Source organism: Myxine glutinosa, chromosome 7 (genome assembly GCF_964187855.1).
Source record: "Myxine glutinosa chromosome 7, kmMyxGlut1.1, whole genome shotgun sequence".
NCBI lineage: Eukaryota > Metazoa > Chordata > Myxini > Myxiniformes > Myxinidae > Myxine > Myxine glutinosa.
The window spans coordinates 77,464,188-77,486,689 of record NC_136267.1 but is presented as its reverse complement, the minus strand read 5'-3'; the positions used below and the strand labels follow the sequence as shown (position 1 = coordinate 77,486,689).

Sequence of the window (22,502 nt, the reverse complement as noted above, 5' to 3'; positions counted from 1 at the left end):
GCTCCATGCATCACCACGTTTAAAAATGTCCATCGGCTACGATGAAAAACTTCAAAACAAAGCACAGAAAGAGCAGAGGGTGCAAGACCAGAAAGGAGGCGGAAGAATACAGAGAGAACACCGGTCTGTCTGTGATGGTGAAGCGATAGGCCCATAGATTCAGCTTAGTCGCGGAGATTCCAATTATATTAAAGGCCTTGTTTTTCACGGCATCAAACTGAGCTGCAAGGTCTGAGTCAGGGTAGGCAGCCTCGAAGGAAGGGCAGTACTCCATCAAGCTGTGGATCTGTAGCTGAAGGCCTTGTAGGTGGATAGAAGTTCAGGTGTGCCAAGGAAGGTTGTTGTGTGACGGAGGATACAAAGTTGGCGATTGGCTTTGTAGGTGGATAGAAGTTCAGGTGTGCCAAGGAAAGTCGGTGTGTGACGGAGGATACCAAGTTGGCAATTGGCTTTGGAGGCCAACTTTGAAAGGTGGTTTTCCCAAGAAAGAACACGATCGTGAAACTCGGGAGTTTGAATGACAACTTCCTGAAGAGGATTGTCCAGAAAGTAGATCGGAGGGTTTGCCAGATGGTCCTTTTGGAAAGTGATAGTGAGAGTGTGAGATTTGTTCGGATTGAAAGAGGGTAAGTGAGTAACATTCTGATAGCTTGTCAACACAAAGAGAAAGAGAATACGTGGCAAATGTAATCACACCGGCTTTGTTCTTTGATGAAAGGCACTCAAAATCAAGACAAATGTCGACATCGTTTAAGATGGAGCACACATTCATGACCGTTATTCCAATTTCAGTCGTTTTGGTGAATCCCCAAAAAATACTAGACCCAACCATGATATTTAAAACGAATAATAAATCAATTAACTATGTTTACGGAGGCCAAAAACATTTTAAGGACTTTATTAGAAAGCTATAATAAAATATGCCAGTAAATACAACTTAACAGAGTATGGCTAAACATGAAATTCTAAATCACAACTTTAAATCAGAAATGTTTATTGAAAATGGATCAACACACAAAAAAAGGACAAAAGCCGCCAATCCCACAAAAATCGAGCAAAAACACTGTACTAAACAAAAGGCTGCTATTATTATAGCATTCTACATTGCAAGTTTGATGTTACCGATACCTCTCTGCAAGTCACATAGTTAAAAACATATGCACGTTTCAGCCGGCTCCGAGCCACTCTATCACCGAACTAGCTTAGCTCAACGGGTACAGCATTATGCTTGGATTAACATGGCAAAAAATTAGGCAAATGAGCAGCTCATGGATCAGGTCAAAATAAGAACAGAACGGATTAATTTTGAGATTCATGCCATTCACACAACACAAGCACAATGGTAAGCACAGTCTGTGACGGGTGACAACACACGCACACACAAAAACAAAAATAAACTCTCTCACAGCTGCCTTTAAAGATGAACGGAGCTCACTTTCACAGGTGTTGGAATAAACAAGCCGTAGGACAGGCCAGGACTTTTAGATGCTCGACGTAGCACTCGCCTACTACAGGGCCTTCAGAAAACGGAACCCAACTCCACATTTCCCGATCACAAACACACATTGCCAAAAGCAAAGCTCTCCACCCTCAAACCGGACGGGGATCGATCACATCGTATCCTTTCGAGGCTTGGGGACGTTTCGATTTCTTTCTTTTTTTTTAACCGTCTTGAGTTACTCGGCTGTACTGTGTGACCAGTTGTGTGAAAACGCATACAGTGAAAAGTGAAAAGGCCCTCGTACCTCTGCTGAAAACGGAATGCTAGTTATGAACTTCAAAAGTCCCGATTACGTACTCTTCAAGCATATCTGCCCCTGTCCTCCTTTTAAAACTTTCTCGAGGACTCCACCTTCGCTGGTTTCAGCCCTTTGCCCTGTATATATCCCGAGGCTGTTCTCGTGCCTGTACGTGCGCAACTGTCCAACTTTGTGAAGATTTCTATCCATCGAGAACACCTTCTCACGCAAAAGCAACCACATAGTCGTTTTCTTTGGCAGAAGCTCATGTTCAAGACACGGACAACAAAGGCCAGTCTTCACTTTGCATTCTAAAAGCTGTGTTTTCAGAAAAAGCCAATAACAAAATGTGGGATTTTTTTTTCCTTCCTCTTTCAAGCAATTTCTGCTTCAATAGTAGTACTGCGCCAGCATTTTATCAGTTCAACACAAAAAAAATAAAAACGTACTGAGCATCAGAGATGACTGATTTCAGCAAAGGAGCATTATGACAAAATTAAAGAAAGCTGTTTTTCTTCCTCTTCTTCTTCTTTCAGCACTAGTCCTCTTTTAACAGACTCCTCAAGACCGAGTGAGGCCTGGATAACGCCAGGGGATTGAGACTCGAACATTAACATATGAGCGTGCAGGTTGTTTACACCATCGGCGCCTATAGCGCAATATTCAACATCACGAGCACACGCCATAGATGGATGTTTTAGTTGACCGGACATGAACCCCCAACTTACTCCTGGACCTTCTGAACTCTTCTAGCCTCCGCCCCACACTCCTCCCCCCCAAACCCAATAAATGCCTCGATGACAAAAATGGGGCTGGAAGGAAGAGGGAAAGGCTCCTCAGTGGATGGTGTATTCTTTGCAGGCTCAGTTGTTCCTCTCTATCTTTCTCTGCCATCTCTTTCTCCCTTTCTCTCTCTTTCTCTCTCACTCCCAGCTCTCGCTCTCTCTCTCCCTCGCTCTTCTCCTAGGGTCTGTGGATGCTCGTGCTCTCCCTGCCATGGTGCCTATGATGGTGCTGGCTCGTTGCAGCGGAAACCAGTCTTGTCCACGTCACGTCACATCCCCTCCGTAGGCCTCTGACGGTTTATTCAGCTTCATAATTTCCTTCTGTGGTTGGCAAGAGTGACATGTGACAAACTTCAGCAACAAAAAAGCCTTCACAAACTCAGTGCGTAAAACATCACGAAACAAACGAATTCTAAATTGACTGCAAACAGTCCAAATCATGTTTATGGTTATGTCCCATACAAAGCCTATCCATTAATACTTCAGTTTGTCAGAATAAAGACAAAATGCTAATTTTCTGGAACCTCATGGCTAGCCATGTCAAATGCGCAGAATACGGAACAAAGACATACGAGTGGTGCCGCTCGAGAAAGTCACACTTACAGTAGTTCCTAGTACTGGGACAGCCCCGCCATGCCGCTGTGCTGGTAGGCACGCTCGCCCTGGTAAGTGGAGTCCTGGGACAATGCAACATCCATCTGAGACTTGAACTCATCCCCCAAGTAGCTGTCCTGTGGAGTAAGGCAGACACACATGACACATTTGTCCTCTGTACATTTGTCAAGAACATATATATACACAACTTTATGTGGAATGACAGGGCTCTCCTGAAAGAAAAGCACTGAGCCCATATCCTCCTACATCAAGGTTGTTCTGAGTGAAAGATATTCCTTCATCCCCCCACCCACCCAAAAGTTTCTTCAAGGGGCTCAGAAAACAAACAAACAAAACTACCTTGGATGAAGGGCAAAACCTACCCACCAAGCACATTGCTGTTAACGCTGTCCGAGGCATCGGCAGCAGTTGCTCACTCAAGGGCCAGGGACGGGTTAGGCTTGGTAACTAGGCATGCGCCATTTATGAGTGAGAGGGGAGGGGCATGTGTCATAACTTCATAAGTGACGCATGTGGATAAAAGGGCAGAGCGAGGACAGAAGCCAGGAGATACTCTGAATCGACGAGGGAAAAGCCATGGGTTCTGCCGCTCCGATTCCAGGCCGAACCCCACCCTGCCAGAGCAAAGCCACACCCTCTCCTCTCAGCCCAGCAAGCACATAGTGTTAGAACGCAGCAGCGAGTTTCTTGCTGGAGTGGCGAGAACTGCAGTTTCCTGTGGGGTATTCCTTCAGTCTTGCGATTCCCTCTGTCTATCTATCGTGGTGTGCTTGGTTAGATAATTCGGGATATCCGTTAGTCATTGGTAGCATGGGTGCATATTCGCTAGTGGGTAAGAGGTTGGTTGCTTCATTTATTTGTTGTATTCCTCCTTTGTACATTCCCTTCCCCATAACTATTATTATTCCTGCTATTGTCTATTGTGGTGTGTCTGAGGGCCCAGTGAAGTTATATAATGAAGGTCTCCGTCCATTCGTTGACACAGTGGGCGCATATCGGTAAAATGAGGGGTTTTAGTATTGTTGGTTGCATCATTATTTTTGCCTCCTTTTGTTTGCTTCCCCCATGCAAAGGTATCGTGATTAAATATACCTGGTCCAGGGGTGAATTCAGGTCGTCTTGATCTCTCCTTTGGTAATTAGGAAAGCCCGTTGAGGGTCAATTTGCTGCAACTATTAAATTTCTCATTTGAAGACCGTGCCACACGTCTCTGGCTTCGCTCAATCTAATTAGAGAAGTGACATGTGGTAGTCCAGGATCTATTTCCTGTAAAGGCCTTAGAAATGGGTGTTCGCTCAACCCACACCACATACAAGGTATGATTAAAATTTCTGTTAGGGCAACCCTTCTGGAACATTTCTGCTGTAGGTGTCACTCCAGATTGTGGTACAACTTCTTTTTTTCTACGAGTCAATATTTGTAATGGGGGTCAGTTAATATGGTCATTTTTTTTTTTTTAGAAAATGGATGGGGGTCAATCATATAGCTCTATTTTTCTAACCAGGACTTCAAATATAAAATATTGACTTTGGCAGCGATTGCAGCTTCGAGTCTTCTTGGATATGTCTGTATCAGCTTTGCACATCTGGATTTGGGGAGTTTCTACCATCCTTCCTTGCAGATTTGCTCAAGCTCCATCACGCTGGATGAGGAGTGTCGGTAAACAGAAATCTTTAAGTCTTTCCACAAATTCTCAATGGGATTCAAGTCTTGGCTTTGGCTGGGCCACTAATAGACTTTCACGTTCTTGCTCTGAAGCCATTCCAGTGGTGCTTTGGCTGTATGCATGGGGTCATTGTCCTGTTGAAACGGAGTTGTTTGTCTTTTGCACTCTGAAGGAAGTTATCCTCAAGGATTTGCCTGTATTTGACTCCATTCATTGTTCCCTCTATCCTTACAAGTCTCCCAGTCCATGAGGCTGAAAAGCATCCCCATATCATGATGCTGCCACGACCATGCTTCACAGAAGAGATGTTGTTAGATGGGTGATGAGCTGTGCTCAGTTTCTGCCAGACTTAGAGCTTTGCATTCAGGCCAAAGAGTTAAATTTTCATATCATCAGACCGCATAATATTTTGCCTCATGCTCGAAGAGTCTTTCTCGTGCCTTTTTGCAAACTCCAGGCAGGCTGTCATGTGCCTTTTTCTCAGGAGTGGCTTCCATCTGGCCACTCTCCCATAAAGCTGATATTTGTGAAGTTCTGCAAAGACTGTTGGCCTTCCCACAGGTTCTATCATCCCACCCAAGGAACTCTGTAGCACTGTCAGTGGTCATTGGATTCTTGGTTTCTTCCCTGATGAAGATCCTTCTTGCCCAGTTCCTTCGTTTTGTCAGACGGCCAGCTCTAGGAAGAGTCTGGGTAATTCCCTATTCCTTCCATTTCTTAATGATGGAGCTCCATGTGTTCTTGGGAACTGGAAATTCAACACCCTAGAAATAAAATCAACACCCTAGAAATGGTTTTTCGCACTTCCCAAGATTGCTATGGAATGCCTCCTCAAAATTCTATCTCGGAGTTCTACGGACATTTCCTTTGACTTCGTGGGAGAGTTTCTGCTCGAATATGCACTGTCAACTGTGGAACCTTTTATAGAAAGGTCTGGTTCTTTCTAAATCATGTCAAATCAATTGAATTGGCCACAGGTGTATTCCAATCAAGTTGTAGAGACTTCTCAAGGATGAACAAAGGAAAATGGATGCACCTGAGCTCAATTTGGAATGTCATAGCATAGGGGTTGAATACTTATTGATGCAAGACATTTCAACATTTCATTTTTCGTTATTTTGTAAAAAAAATTCTAAAACAAAATTCCACTTTCACATTATGGGGTATTATGTGTACATCGGTGACAAAAAATCTCCATGCAATCTATTTGAAATTCGGGCTGTAACCAAATGTGAAAAAGTAAAGGGGTTTGAATACTTTCTGAAGGCACAGTATACCGTATATGCCTTTTTGAGTAGAAAGGTTTCTCATTTAGTTTAGTTTTAGGCGAATGTATTCAGATCATTTTCTTTTCTCAGAAACTGACGTTTAAGTTCATGAACAACGAATATTTCATCCAATACTTAGCAGAATCAATCTTGCTTTCCTTTTCAGATGATGCCTTTAGCTAACCCGTTCACGAGGTATGATTTAGTGGTAGTCAGTAATTGTGTTTTCTCTTTAGCTGGTGTAATGTGTTATGCCTTCTTACTATTACTTTGGTGCATTGTATTATTTTGGTGCAGGTATGATTAAGAGATATGGCCAGCTACATTCTCCTTCGGAAGCATCAGGATTTGACATGACAGATGAAAGCCAGCCATGGAGACCATCGAGATCTCAGTCAAATGTCATGGACTGGGCCAGGTGCCCGTTCTGAATAAACAAGAATGTTAGCACATTTGAAGTTTGTCAGTCAATTGAGCATGCAGAAGAAGCTCAAGTTTATTAAGATATGCTGCATGTGTTCTGTGATGCAAGCAATGACCTTGTGGCTGTAGAAGCCAAATATCACAAGGTATGTTGTTCAAACTACACCAACAAGACAGACATCGAGCATCGACCTTTTAAGTACAGTAAATATGAAAACAAATATGCAAATGCTTTTGATGAACTAACTGGTTAACAATCTTAAACCAGAATTAGAAGCTGGCAATGCGTACCATATTGACAGCCTTCTCAACAAATACAAGTCTCTTCTTGAAGTACAAGGTATCGACCTCCATTAAGGCAGCCAAGTACACAAAGTAGCATTTGAAGCTCAGAATGATGAAGCATTGTGAAGAAGCGGTAATATTCCACCACCACCACATTACAACAATCAGAACTGGTGTATAGCAGTTCCATCTCTCTGCAGGATGTTCTGAATGCATCTTTTAAACAAGCATCTCGCTCGTCTGAACCCAATGCATCTACACGAGATGAGAGATTGCAACGAGACATAAGGCACCAAGCTTTTGGACCACATTGCGATGCTGATGAGAAGTGATCGTGATTAGTGTAATGGAATCTGTATAAAACCTACGAACACCACAGATTTGAATCTTGCCTCAGCCAAAGGTATTATTCCAGACAGTCCAATTTGGCTCCTGCATTGGGTTATTTCCGCCGAAAAGGATGATGAAGCTGGAAGAGGATTTGCATTATTAATGACAGAAAATTTTATTTTAAAAATGGCCAAAATGTATTGTTTTCTATTTTACCCTCTTGGCACAACCAGTGGGGTCATTAGAGGCTTGGTGCTCGGGGTTTATTTGCCATTGAAAAAGTGAACGCTTAGGAGACAGTGTGCACAGACACCTGCCAAAAACCACTTTGTAGCCACACAATAAAATATTGAAGATATTTTATGGAAACAGCACTCAATAATGTCCTGTCATTTGTCTCAGGCAGCAATGAGGCATGCAAGTCTATCTTGTCCTTGCCTTGTTGCAATGTTTATGCATCCTCCATAACAGCTTGATCTTAAACTCTGTCAAGTCTATAGGCATCATTTGGGCAAGTAAACTCTTTCTTTCTTCTCCATTTTGCGTTTCTGAGTTATTGGAGGCACCGAGTGAAGCCAGAAGTAGAATAAAGTAGCATAGACAAACAGACATAGGTTTTGATTGACTTATGTGATACATTCAAAATATACATCTCTAACATAAAAGCAAACAAAGAACTAATTCACATAAAGTTTAATTTTTGCAAGTTTAAGCTACCTATAAAACAAACCTAATTGGATGAGCAAGTTTCTACTGCATAAACATACAAAGACAGGCCACTGGTTATAGACTATGTGTCAAAGTGAGCTGCATAAACCTTTTGATGGCCCAATGATAGACTTTTTTTGGTATACATAGTCAAGGCTCATGAAAGAGGCACAAGTACACTGAAGTACTAGTACACTGAACTAGTACATTGAACTAGTACACTGAACTCGTACACTGAACTAGTTCAAGGCTAGTACTAGTACACTGAACGGATCAGGACGCAACAGGACAAAAGTAACAGCAGAGAGAGAGGGAGGAGGGGGACACCAACAGCAGAGCAGAAAGCTAAGACAGAAGGTAGCAGGCAAATAATGGGTGTGGGAAGGAATGCATGGGGTGGACAAGATGGATGCAGGGTAAGATGGATTCTATGTGTCGACTATATTAAGCCAAAAGATGTCTCAGGAAATGATTAATTTACAACTATCATTGTAACTTTTTTTTTTTTTTTTAATACAACATCGAGGCTCGTGAAAGAGCTAACATTAATCACACAAAAAGTCAAACCGACGCATAAAACACAAAATAAGGGGAGCGGCAGACAAGATGGAGAGAGAGGAGGAAGGACACAAACACAACATTTGAGAGCAGGGACATCGAGAGAACTGTGGGAGGGAGAGGGCTTGGGGGGAGGTGGGAGAGGTATAAAACACATGGACACTGCAAGGACTTCCAGGAAAGAAGTTGGAATTTCAAAAAAGTGTATCTGGGATGAATTAGCGGGGGTAGAAAAGATCAAGGTTTTGGATGGGGGAAGATAAGAGATGGTGGTGAACAGCTGTTTTAAAGACCTGGAGGGAGGAGTGGGATTGAAGGGAGTGGGGGAGTTTGTTCCAGAGGTGGGAGAAAAGGGGAATGAAAGAGTGAAGGTGAGCAGAGAACCTAGATTTTGGCAGTTTAACCATAAGAGGGTTGCTGGCAGATCTTGTGCGACCTGTAGGAATATTTGGGGGACAGAGCACAGAGAGAGCTGGGGGAGCAAGGCCGGAGAGGAGTCGGTAGAAGACAGAAAGACCACCAACCTGCCTGCGGTGTGAGTGAAAGGCCCTCTTTTCATGTACATAAAGCAAAAATATATCAATACAATGTAAAAAAAATATTCCTTGCAGATTTGTCATGAACATGTTAAACATGACCACTATTTTTATTTTTACCCGTGTACTTCCTCCATCTGATAAATGAATTCATTCAATATAGTCTGCAACACAAAGTTCTCCTAAATAGAGTGGAGCGAAGGGCAAGTCTTACCTGTGATAGCTCTGCTTGTGACAGGCCTGGTTGGCTCATCTGCGACGGCTGGCTCATGGACAAGAAGCCTTGTGTAAGAGGCCCCTGTGAAAATGGTTGCGAGGCCATGTGCGAGCCAGACTGGCTTCCCAATGATAGGCTTCCCAAACCGCGGCCTTTCTGCCTTCCCTTGCCAGGTTTTCCTCGGCCCATGCCACGCCCTACATAAAATAAATACCCACAATGGCTTAAAATAAGTGAAATTTGAAATAAATGTCACCCATAGCAATCATGTATGTCACTGAAGGTCCAGTGATGTGTTGTCCCAACCCTACCCCCTTAAGGGATAGACATAATCATGATAGCTAGACAAGAAGCTTGGGCTAAAAACAAGCAGATAACACTACAATAAAGTTGAACTTGTAAATGATGTCTATGGTAAACCAACGGGACAACTGTATTGATATGTAACAAGTCTTGGTGTGAAGCGATTGCATGACCTGTGCCCAAAGCACAGCCTGGAAACTTAACTCTAACTGAAGACAAGTACAGATACATTCAAAGTACACTGGCCCCATGCCAAATAAATAACATCCTCTTGCGTGCGGAATTGCCGGGGCGCCTTTGGCTGCCAACGAGGGCCAGTCAATAAGTAACCTTAAAATGGTGACATAAATTCGAGAATGTAATGTGTGTAGCTGTAGACGACATATGTTATATCTATGGGTAAGAGTTATGTTTTGCCTGTTTTAGATCTGGCAACATTGAGCCGGCTCACTCGGGCCGGCCTCACACAGCCGACACACCAGAAATGGTTGCAGGAGTTGAGCGCGTGCTAAGGTAAAACCGTCGCATTACGCTGGATGAAGTGGTCTCCGAATTGAACATTAGGCATGGTTCAGCACACCATATCATTCACAACATGCTGGGGTTGCGCAAAGTGTCTGTAAGGTGGGTTCCAAGACAACTCACACCCGAACTGAAAGAAAGGCGAGTGGACGCATGTGAAGAAATTCTGTGACATTACAAAACAGAAGGCCATGCTTTCCTACAGCACATAGTGATTGGGGATGCAAGCTGGGTCCACTACTTTCAGCCAGAAACGAAGAGAACAAGCAAAGAGTGGCGCCATTCAACTTCACCGAAGCCCAAAAAAATTCTGCACAGCCGTCCACTGGAAAAGTGATGCTGACGTTCTTCTGAGATAGTTGAGGCACACTTGTAGAACATTACATGCCCAGAAAGACCACAGTCACCAGTCCATCATACTGGGACCTCCTTAAAAATCATCTGAATCCAGCAATCAGATCAAAACGTCTTGGACTACTCGCTACCGGTGATTTGTTGCAGCATAACAATGCTCGGCCGCATACTGCCCGCACTACAGCTGCAACAATCGAGGACCTGCATTTTGAGTGTCTTCCTCATCCACCCTACTCGCCAGACCTCGCCCCTTCAGATTACCACATATTTGGACCACTTTAAGAGGCGCTTGGTGGAACCACTTTTCCGATCCGACAAAGAGGTCCAAGAGGCGGTGCACGAATGGCTACACAAGCAGCCAAAATACATTTTTTTTCCAGAGGAATCTAGCCTTAGTATAAAGCGCTGGAAACATGCATTGAACACAACACACGGACATGCAATAAACAAGTTGTGAAAAATATTTTAAGGTTACTTATTGATTGCCCCTTGTATATACATATATATATGTATATATATATATATATATATGTGTGTAACACACACACACACACACACACACACACACACACACACACACACACACACACACACACACACACACACACACACACACACACACACACACACACACACACACACACACACACACACACACACACACACACACACAATTAATTTGAGCATTGAAGGATGGCTTTATACCTGCAAAAGGCCCATTCATTTGTCCATAGTAGGACGGCGGGGGCATTGGAGGCATCAGCATGTTGAAGGGTATTGGCAGGTTGAATGCTGTAGCCTGGCTGGGATTTGACCCGATCATGCCAATCTGATCATGGGTATGGAAGTACTGGTTGCTGGATGAACGTCCTGAATATGGTAGAAAGTAAAAGCGGAAATGAAGAGCCCAAACTATGCAGTTGTGCAAAGAAAAGATGCAAATGAGTTATGCAAATTTACCTTGCCCACTTCGGTCGTACACGCTTCCTGGTATAATTGCCTCACGTGCATCGTACATGGCAGTGCTCATAAAGCGTGCACCCTGAAAAAAAAAGCAGAAAAATACGAGCAGTAAACGTAAATACTATGAAAACAAAAACATTATTAATAGTACAGAACAACAAAAATGAAAGGTGCGAAGCAAAGTACCGGGTTCACGGTGTTAACCAATTTGCGTGGCTTGCTGAACTGCATGAGGCTTTCACGCAGGTTATTGAGTGGACCTTCTACCAGCACTCTCTGTTCCTTATAGTAGCTCAGCAAGTGATTCCACAGAGGTTGCTTGGACAACGCCTTAGGGTTTCCCACGATGACCACTCCATACCTGCAGGTGAGAAACACAGGGCTCGACCAAAATTCAACGCCAACTGAACACGTGGTAAAAGCAGCACGACTGACTGTGTGGGACTGAGTGCGCTCACTTTGCGCGGGTGAGTGCTACATTGAGACGCCGTGGATCGTTGAGGAAACCGATGCCCTGATGCTCATTGGCACGGACACATGATAAGATGATGAAGTCCTTCTCTCTACCTTGAAAAGCATCCACACTGGCGATCTCCACCTCCTATGCACAGCACACACGGGAACCTCTCAGTTCAGAGTCGATTCAACTCTCTCTGTTACATGACCCATAATCAAGTTTAAACAGATGAATGGGTCAGATACAATCAAATGCATGAATCAAAGGGATTTATCAACACATTGGTGTATATACAATGCACACCTGGTACAGCTTGGTGTGTAATGAGCCGCTAAACTGCATATATTGCACGAGGTACGAGCGCTGGCCCTCGTAAGGTGTGATGATTCCAATCTGATCTGGCATAGCCCCACCCTTGAGAAGCCGTGTCGTTATCTTCTCCACGTTGGACGCTTCAGTCCTGCAATGTGGACAAACCTCAATAATGGGAAAGGCAGCAATACATTCCGTTTTGGGGGAAACCTGAGAATTTGCATTGGGTGAATATTGGCACAATACGACAGGCTCCCAAACCAAGAATCATCATCTACATTATAACAAAAAAGCACTCTCTTTTTCTTCCATTGTTGGATAATCAATTATGTCATAACATTGATGAACTGAAGATTTGAAGCAATTGATTGAAGCAATTCAATTTTTGTTGAATTGAAGCAATTCAATTGGAGCAATTGAAGCAATTGATTTGAAGCAAAGCAAAAAAAATAAAAAAAAATAACAAGTACACATACATTCAAAGTACACCGCCCCATGCCAAATAATTAAATATGCTGCAGCGCGGCATTGCCGGGGCGCCTCCGGCGCCCGGCAATACCGCAGTGCAGCTCATTGAGGCTGCATTGGGAGGGAGAGGTGTACACTAATTGATTGATTAATTGTATAATTAAAATCAATAAAAGATTATCACAAAATATTTTCTTAATCAATTGGCTAATAGCATACCTAAAGCACTAGTGCTTCATCCGAAGATGTATCTTTTAGAAATTTAATTAAATAAGTCATTTATAAAAAATTAAATAATTAATTGATTACTCAATAAATAATTAATCGATTAATCAATAAATACTTAATAGATGAAATGATTAATCAATAAATCAAAAATATCCTTGATAGCCACATCACTTGGTCACTCATGTCCAAATATTAGCTTCCCAGCTCAAAAGGTGCCTGAGATATTGGCCAAATGAGAAAGAAAATAAATAAATGATTAATAATGAAAATAAATAAATAATAATCATAAAAAAATTAAATTATTAAACAATTTGGTCAGAGAACACATAAACTACCACTATTTCATCAGAATCTGTAACTTAAAAAAAAAAAAATTTTTTGTCATTAATCGAATAATTAAATAATTAATCGATTAATTGATTAATTAATAAATCAAAAATATCCTTTGCAGCCAAATCACCTGGTCATTGGCATGTCCAAATATCAGCTTCCTAACTCAAAAGGTGCCTGAGTTAATAATGGTCAGAAGAGAAATGAAATTTAATTAATTAAATAAGTACTTAATTAAACGCTAATAATTAAATAACTCCTCAATTAATTGATTATTCAAAAAACAAAAAATACCGTATTTGACAAAGGACTTGCTCACTACTGTGCCGAAATTTCAGCTTCCTAGCTCAAAGGATGGCTGAGATATCGTCCGGACAACCAAGAAAACAAACAAGAAACCAGAGTGAAAACTGAGTACTCTCTTTCAGCGTGCGTCACTGCCGAGCCCCCTTCGGTGCCCGGCAATGACGATTTGCAATGCCTGGAGGTGGCATAGGAAAGGAGCGGTGTACAATAATTGAACTACTGTACAAGATGGGGAGAATGATCAGGGTTGTGGAAGGGGAAAGGGGTGGCATGAGGGAGGTTGAAAACCAATTCGAGAAAAAGAGAGGAGAATAGGAGAAATAAAGGTTGGAGATGAGTGGGGCTATTAAAAGAGGGGAGGGGTAGATAAAAAAATGCCACCATATTTACAAAAATAATAACGACTATAAAGAGCAATCAGAGAATGCAGACCATTGCCAGGACTGGTTTTGTGTGGTGTTGTGTTGTTTTGTGGGGTGTATTTTGTGTGGTGTGTAGATGATGCATCGACGTCATAGGTTTATGTTCATACAGCAGACAAAGAGACCTTTTCGATTTTATTGCATGGATTCACGTTCCAATTGTATGTATTTTATAGACGTAGTCGCATTCCAATCGTATCACTGCTTTGTTTGGTTGTAGTTGTGTTGTTTTATATGGTGTGTAGACGATACATTAATGGCATAGGCTTATGTTCATACATCGGATAGACAATTTCGATTTTATCGTATGGATTCACGTTCCAATAGTATGTATTTTATAGACGTAGTCACGTTCCGTATTTTAGAGACGTATGCACGTTCTAATAATACGTACTTTATAGATGCAAGCATGCTCTTAAAACTGTAGACGTACTTTTACCGACATGCTAATATTGTACAAGTATGTATTTTATAGACTTACTCACATTCTAATTGTACACATTTTATAAAGGAACTCGGTTGAAAAAAAGACAATGTGTAATACTGGCCTATATTAGCACATTGTGTGGACAGATAAACAAATAAACAAGAAAGATGTCACGCATAGTACAAATACTTGCAAAATCCCCACCCCCCCCCCCCCCGACCCCCCAAAAAGTAGTTGCTATGGAAACAGCAATTTTGCAATTTCAAAAAAATTGACGTTTCAATTGCTTCATTATTGAGTGTTATGCACAACAAACTTGGTTGATACATTTTTTAAACTGCAGCCTAATAGATGTTTTGCATGATTCGGATGGCCTTGACCTTGACCTTTGACTAATTTTGACCAGATTTCACTCACCTAAACGACATGTGTATGCATAAGCTGTGCAAGTTTCAACTTGATATCCTGAAATATTATTGAGGTATGGCAATAATAAATTCATTTGATTGTAATGGGGTAGCCTGGTGTTGGCTTAACAGTTAAGGTGACTGGCTCGAGATCTCAGGGTCCTGAGTTTGAGCCCGTCATGCCGCTTAATTTACACAAGGTGGCCTGACTCAGCTTCTCATCCTTCCGAGGTCAGAAAATTGAGTAACAGCTTACTGTTAATGGGGGGGCATTGCATCAGTGGCACAGCTGCGCCTCCAGAGAATTATGCAACCAGCAGCCACGTGCTGCATACGAACCACCACACAATGTGGCAAAATTGTTGGCATGGAAACCGTTGCCATGTCAAAACGGCTAAATCAATCGCTCTGATTTTTGGTGAACCGATTCAATGAGCCAATATGCAAATTATGTTTAGATTCCAAGTGAATCGGATAAAAATTGACCATTTTATAAGAATCTGACCTCACAAACAAGGTGTCCGTGATCCAATATTGTTACGGATACCGGCCCTAATAATGGTGGTTCTTGTTATCATGGTGGATGCTTCTTGCTTGGTGATGCTTATTGATGATGCTGATGTTGATAATGCTTATTGTGGTTAAAAGGGTTAAAAGCGCTCCGGGTAAAAGGTGGCCGGAAATCTGATCGTGAACCGGAAGATATAGGGGGAGGAGGGAGAGAAGCGGGGAAGATCGTAGGGAGACATGTTCTGATTGCAGCTCGAGACCGAGCAGTCGAACGTGCAGGACAAGGGAACTTTGCCTCCTTGAAAAGAAGTCCGCGCGATAGGAGATCGCCAGATTGCTGCGCAGCCTGCGTAGTCGGGTATCCTCGTTGAGGTTGCCGAGTATCCTCACCTCCAAACCCTGGTGCAAGAAAAAGCCGACCGCCATCTTCGCCACGCGCACCACCGGCAGTGACCAGGCTTTTGCGGCACATCGACCGGGCGTTACTCTCCGGCGGGCTGCCGGGGACAGCTGTACGAGACAGTGGCTGTGGGAGGGTTAGTGAGGAGACTCGCAGATTGAACCGCCACCAGGTACGTACCCGAAATCGTCTTTGGGAAGGTTTCCCATTCTACCGCCATCATGCTGGGGATTGGATCACGTGGCCTGCGGGTTGGTTCGATCGACTCCGCTTCCCCTGATTGGAATCGGAAATTGGTTCCACGATCGCTGGAACGAATCGACGTCGCCTTGGAGGAGTCCAGAGACATTGGGGCACGGGCCGTGAGTTTGGGGGTTAAGGGGCTCGGTAAGGTGGCGCCACCTGTAGATAGGAACTATATTGTGAAGTGCTGTACTAATTGGGTCGTGATTCTTGGTGTGTGATTTATAATATATTATGGTTTGTTTATAACCTGGTGTGGTTGCATCATTGATTCGACTGTTTCATTTGCTGGTTCCATTGAGGGACATTACTTGCTGGGGGTTCAACCAAGGATAAAACATCTTCTGCCGGGGACCCTCTCGGGGTTCGGAGGTCCACCGAGACCAGAGGTAAGGGGGGGACCCCGTAACAGAAATTGGGGGCTCGTCCAATTGATATTTGTGGGCTCACAATGGGGTCTGCGTCCGGGATCTGAAAATTCCTAAATTTAGTCCGGGAACGAATTCCCTAACATTCCCAGAATTCCCCAAGTAAAAAAAGAAAAAAGTATTAATTTTTAATAATTTAATTTTAATAATTAATTTATTAATAATTTTTTTTTGATTTTTCTGTGAAGGTTAACAGGTGTTAACAGTAGTCACCATGGAGTTTGACGCAGGGAAATTTACAGTGACCCCCTAGTGAAGCACAGTTCAGAGCGTTAGTAAAATCGGACCTCTTGAAATTGGCCAAACATTTTAACATGGAGGTCCGAACTAATATGAAGAAGGCAGAGTTGCAGACAGTGGTGATACAATCTATGGTGGGATTAGGAACATGGGAAGAGGTAGCCTGGGATTGGTTACCAGAAGAACAAGAAAATGTGGAGCTCCGGAAACTGGAGATGCAATTACAGAGCCAGGAAAGGGAAAAAGCAGAGGAAAGGAAAGCAGAAAAGGAAAGAGCAGAACAGGAAAGAGAACTCCAGGAGAGGTTAAAAGCAGAGGAAAGGAAAGCAGAAGAGAGAAGAGAAGAGAAACAAGCAGAGGAAAGGAGAGTGGAAAGAGAACTCCAGGAAAGGTTAAAAGTACAGGAAAGAGAACTCCAGGAAAGGTTAGAAGAGAAGAAAACAGAGGAAAGGAGAGTGGAAAGAGAACTCCAGGAAAGGTTAAAAGTACAGGAAAGAGAACTCCAGGAAAGGTTAGAAGAGAAGAAAACAGAGGAAAGGAGAGTGGAAAGAGAACTCCAGGAAAGGTTAGAAGAGAAAAAAACAGAGGAAAGGAGAGTGGAAAGAGAACTCCAGGAAAGGTTAGAAGAGAAAAAAAACAGAGGAAAGGAGAGCGGCAAGAGAACTCCAGGAAAGGTTAGAAGCGAAAAAAAACAGAGGAAAGGAGAGTGGAAAGAGAACTCCAGGAAAGGTTAGAAGAGAAAAAAAAACAGAGGAAAGGAGAGTGGAAAGAGAACTCCAGGAAAGGTTAGAAGAGAAAAAAAACAGAGGAAAGGAGAGTGGAAAGAGAACTCCAGGAAGGTTAGAAGACAAAAAAAAACAGAGGAAAGGAGAGCGGCAAGAGAACTCGAAGCAGAGGAGAGAAGAGCCGAAAGGGAGTTAAAGGACCGTGAATTGGCGCGTCAGCAGGAAATTAAAGTCAAGGAGCTGGAGTTAATGAGAGAACGGGGAGAGGTACCATCCCTGCTGACTGGTTTGACACCTAGTCAGAACACCTGGGATGTTGGCAGACATGTGAGGCTGGTCCCACCCTTCAATGAAAAGGAGTTAGCCAAGTTTTTTCCACACTTTGAGAAAGTGGCTCGAAAGTTAAACTGGCCTGAGGAGTACTCGTCCATACTAGTGCAAAGTGTTCTGGTGGGTAAAGCTCAAGAGATTTATTCGGCTTTACCGATTGACCAATGTGCAGATTACGAGGTATTGAAGAAACACATTCTCAAAGCTTATGAATTGGTCCCGGAAGCTTACCGGCAAAAATTCCGGAATGCCAGGAGGAGGGAGAGTGAGCCCCATGTGGAATTTGCCAGAGTGAAGGAAACCATGTTTGATAGGTGGTGTGATTCAAAAGGAGTGGGGAAAGACTTCGAACTATTGCGACAATTGATCCTGGTGGAGGAATTCCAACAGTGTGTCCACGAGGACATTAAAGTACATCTGGAGGAAAGGAAAGTACCAAAGTTGTATGACGCAGCAACCATGGCAGATGACTATGCCTTAACACACAGGATGGGGTTCCACAGAATGAACTCCTCACCTAGACTGAAACAGGGGAGCTATGGGACATCCGGTGCGGAGAACGACAAGGCATGGCGGCGGCCTCAAGATGATTATGGAGACAACTCTGATGCCACAACTTTTCGAAATCAGAAGACTATGGGCCCAAGACAGACTTATCTTCCGGGGGGCTCGAGGCAGACCACGGGGTTCCCCTCCGGGCCTACTTGCGCCTTTTGCCGTAAACCTGGACACTTGATGTCCCAGTGTTTCCTCATGAAAAGGGAAAACCAAGAACGGAATCAGACTAGTACGACTCCGAATGCATTAGCAAGTGTGAGAAATCGTTCTTGGAGAGCAGAGCCTTGTGAAGGTGCCCCTGTCAGTGTTACGGCATCCCGGAGCGACCTGGTTCAAGAGGGCTACAAACCTTTCCTTTCAGAGGGGTTTGTGTCCCTGGATGGCGACTCGACTAACCAGAAACCAGTTAGGATATTGAGGGACACCGGAGCACACCAATCTTTGATGCTGGAGGGCATTTTGCCATTATCAGAGAAGACGGCAGCTGAGGTTAGTGTGCTTTTACAGGGGGTTGGTGGCTATGTGAAAGCTCCACTTCATGTCATCCATTTGAGGTCTGATTTGGTGTCGGGACCGGTCACCGTAGGCTTACAAGCCACTCTTCCTGTAGAGGGAATCTCTTTTATTATCGGGAATGATTTGGCCGGGGGTCGAGTTTCTGGTAATCCAATGTTGGTGGAAAAGCCCAGTAAGGAAAATAACACCACACGGTTAGAGATGGAGATTCCGGGTATCTTTCCATCCTGTGCAGTGACTCGGGCTATGGGTAGAAAGCACTTGGAAGAGAAGGAGAAAGAAAGCGAGGGGGAGTTGGGGTCCTTAGAGATATTGGAAGAAACCCCGGAAAGAAATCATCACAAGGGGAGTGACATCCCAGAACTGAGGGAAAAGGTGGCGGCTGAAACAAAAGGGGGAAATGGAGGGTCCGTCGGAGACCGCGGGGAACGAGGTGGAGCAAACCGTGCTGGTCCGAAGGAGGCTTGTTGAAGAGCAACACGGAGACTCGGAGACCCAGAGTTTAATTGAGAAAGCCGTTACAGAGGAAGAGGCCATGAAGATACCTGTTGGGTACTTCATGAAAGGGGAAATACTCATGAGAAAATGGAGGCCACCGGAGGTGCCCGCAGACGATGAGTGGAAAAGTTCATTATCAAATTGTGGTGCCACCGCCGTACCGGAATGAGATATTGAGTTTGGCACATGGGACACCTTGGGCCGGGCACCTGGGAGTGAACAAGACCTGTGACAGGATATTGGTACATTTTTTCTGGCCAGGATTGCGACGGGAGGTGGTGGAGTTCTGCAAGTCCTGCCATTCTTGTCAACTTGTGGGAAAGCCTAATCAAAAAATCCCATCCGCCCCTTTGAAACCAATTCCAGCTTTTGAAGAGCCATTCAGCCGAGTCCTTATTGACTGTGTTGGCCCTTTACCCAAAACTAAGGCTGGACATCAATATTTGTTGACCATCATGTGCACATCCACCAGGTTCCCAGAGGCAGTACCTCTTAGGAAAATCACGGCGGCGGTTATTGTGAAGGCTTTGATTAAATTTTTCACTTTGGTTGGCCTACCCAAGGTCATCCAATCGGATCAGGGTTCCAATTTCATGTCCGCACTTTTTCAACAAGTGGTACACCTGTTGGGAGTGGAACAAATAAGATCCAGTACTTACCATCCTGAGAGCCAAGGGGCCCTGGAAAGGTTTCACCAGACATTAAAGAATATGATCAGAACGTATTGTTTTGAATGTGACAAGGATTGGGATGAAGGAATACCCTTATTGTTGTTTGCTACGAGGGAATCCGTTCAGGATTCCCTGGGATTCAGTCCTTTTGAACTGGTGTTTGGACACGCAGTGCGAGGACCGTTGAAATTGGTGAAGGAACAGTGGCTACAGCATGAGTCACAAACACCGATGGTGGAGTATGTGTCCACGGTAAGACACAGATTGGCAAAGGCTTGCGAAGTGGCAAGAAGGAACTTGAAAGTGACCCAGGGGAAAATGAAAGAGAGACATGACAGGAAATCTCAGATAAGGAATTTCAGTCCTAAGGACCGCGTGCTTGTATTGCTTCCCATTCCAGGTCAGCCACTACAGGCTAGGTATTTTGGTCCTTATGCAGTTGAGGAGAGGGTTAATGAGACAGATTACGTGGTGACAACTCCCGACCGACGGAAAAAGCGACAGCTGTGTCATGTCAACCGACTGAAGAAATATAATGAGGAAGCCTGTGGAAGAAATTGTTCCCGTCTCCCCTGTCGTGCCGGTGGACCAGTGAATACAGAGGGGGATGCCGGTGTGAAATTTGATAACCTGGATGATCAGGCTTGTCCCAGATTGACGAACACAGAAGTGTTGAGTCATTTAAGTGAAAAACTAGGTCATTTGACGAGGGAACAACAAGGACAACTATCCAGCCTAATTTTGGAATTTAAACAGTTGTTCACGGATGTACCTGGTCGTACGGACCTGGTATATCATGATATTGAGGTGGGGGAAGCCACTCCGGTGAAACAACACCCCTATCGGATGAACCCCGTGAAGATGGAGTATCTTCGGAAGGAAATGCAATATATGTTGGAAAATGACATCATCGAACCAAGCAACAGTGAATGGAGCTCCCCATCTGTGTTAGTTCCGAAACACGATGGCAGTTTTCGTTGTTGTATGGATTTAAAACGGGTTAATGCAGTGACTAAGACCGACTCCTATCCCCTCCCGAGGATTGATGACTGTATTGATCGAATAGGCCCAGCTAAATTTGTAACCAAATTTGACTTGCTGAAAGGGTATTGGCAGATTCCTCTCACTGATAGAGCCAAAGAAATCTCAGCTTTGGTCACTCCAAATGGGTTGTACCAGAACAATGTTCTTCCCTTTGGATTGAAGAACGGGCCAGCTACATTTCAACGGTTGATTAATAAGCTCATTGCAGACCTTGAGGGGGTGGAGGCTTATCTGGATGATGTCATCATCCACACCATGACCATGGAAGACCACATTAAACAAATCCATGCATTTTTTCAGAAAATGTCCGAGGCAGGGTTGACAATCAACTTAGCTAAGAGCGAGTTTGTAAGAGCACAGGTGGTGTTCCTCGGCCATGTAGTAGGGCAGGGTCAGGTGCAACCGGTGACAGCCAAGGTGGAAGCCATCGATCGCTTCCAAGTCCCAAAGGGGAAGAAGGAGCTGATGAGATTTCTCAGGTATGGCGGGTTGGTACCGGCGGTTCTGTAGGAATTTTTCGGATGTGGTAGCCCCTTTAACGAGTTTGCTGAGAAAAGAGACCAAATTTGTTTGGAATGACAAGTGTCAGGCGGCCTTTGCCCACGTCAAAGCTATATTAATGAGCTCTCCTGTCCTAGCAGCCCCGGACTTTCAAGCACCTTTCAAGTTGGCCATCGATGCAAGTGATGTGGGGGCTGGGGCAGTCCTATTACAAGAAGATGAGGAGGGGGTGGATCACCCGGTGTGCTACTACTCCAAAAAGTTCAATAAACATCAGGCAAATTATGCCACCATGGAGAAAGAGACCCTTGCTCTCCTGTTAGGGCTTCAGCATTATGAGGTGTATCTAGGAATTACGTCCTTTCCCGTAAAAGTCTTTACGGATCACAACCCCTTAACCTTCATTCAAAAAAATGAAAAATAAAAATCAGAGGTTGATGAGATGGAGTTTGGCTTTGCAGGGGTTCAACTTGGAAATTGAACATGTGAAGGAAGGGCAGGGACAATGTCGTGGTGGACGCGTTGTCCAGAGTGAGTTAACTTTGGGGAATTCTGTGGGGGGGGGGGGGGGTGTGGTGTCTCCTATCGCCTGTTTGTCGCTTTATTTTTGGGAACTATGGATGGTTGTTGCTCACAGGAATTGATGATGTGGGGGTGAGCTTACTCTTGTTGGTGTAAAGAATTTTGCCTACAACGAAAGTTTTCCCTATGTTCAAACTTTCTTTCTTGAGGGGGGGAAGTGTTACGGATACCGGCCCTAATAATGGTGGTTCTTGTTATCATGGTGGATGCTTCTTGCTTGGTGATGCTTATTGATGATGCTGATGTTGATAATGTTTATTGTGGTTAAAAGGGTTAAAAGCGCTCCGGGTAAAAGGTGGCCGGAAATCGGATCGTGACCCGGAAGATATAGGGGGAGGAGGGAGAGAAGCGGGGAAGATCGTAGGGAGACATGTTCTGATTGCAGCTCGAGACCGAGCAGTCGAACGTGCAGGACAAGGGAACTTTGCCTCCTTGAAAAGAAGTCCGCGCGATAGGAGATCGCCGGATTGCTGCGCAGCCTGCGTAGTCGGGTATCCTCGTTGAGGTTGCCGAGTATCCTCACCTCCAAACCCTGGTGCAAGAAAAAGCCGACCGCCATCTTCGCCACGCGCACCACCGGCAGTGACCAGGCTTTTGCGGCACATCGACCGGGCGTTACTCTCCGGC

The 22,502-nt window shown here is 44.1% G+C and overlaps 1 protein-coding gene across 1 annotated transcript in view; it reads right to left on the bottom strand.

Moving 5' to 3' along the window:
- Window positions 1-882: 882 nt before the first annotated feature.
- Window positions 883-22,502, bottom strand: part of UPF1 (UPF1 RNA helicase and ATPase) — an 86,950-nt gene continuing 65,330 nt past the window's right edge. Inside the window, exons 17-24 of the mRNA XM_068122568.2 lie at window positions 12,033-12,189; window positions 11,731-11,873; window positions 11,459-11,633; window positions 11,270-11,351; window positions 11,015-11,179; window positions 9,128-9,327; window positions 3,128-3,255; window positions 883-2,845 (exon numbers count right to left, since the gene is read on the bottom strand). Of these exons, the coding sequence (XP_067978669.1) occupies window positions 3,136-3,255; window positions 9,128-9,327; window positions 11,015-11,179; window positions 11,270-11,351; window positions 11,459-11,633; window positions 11,731-11,873; window positions 12,033-12,189 (1,042 nt within the window). The 3' untranslated portion in view covers window positions 883-2,845; window positions 3,128-3,135. The remainder of the gene's footprint in view (window positions 2,846-3,127; window positions 3,256-9,127; window positions 9,328-11,014; window positions 11,180-11,269; window positions 11,352-11,458; window positions 11,634-11,730; window positions 11,874-12,032; window positions 12,190-22,502) is intronic.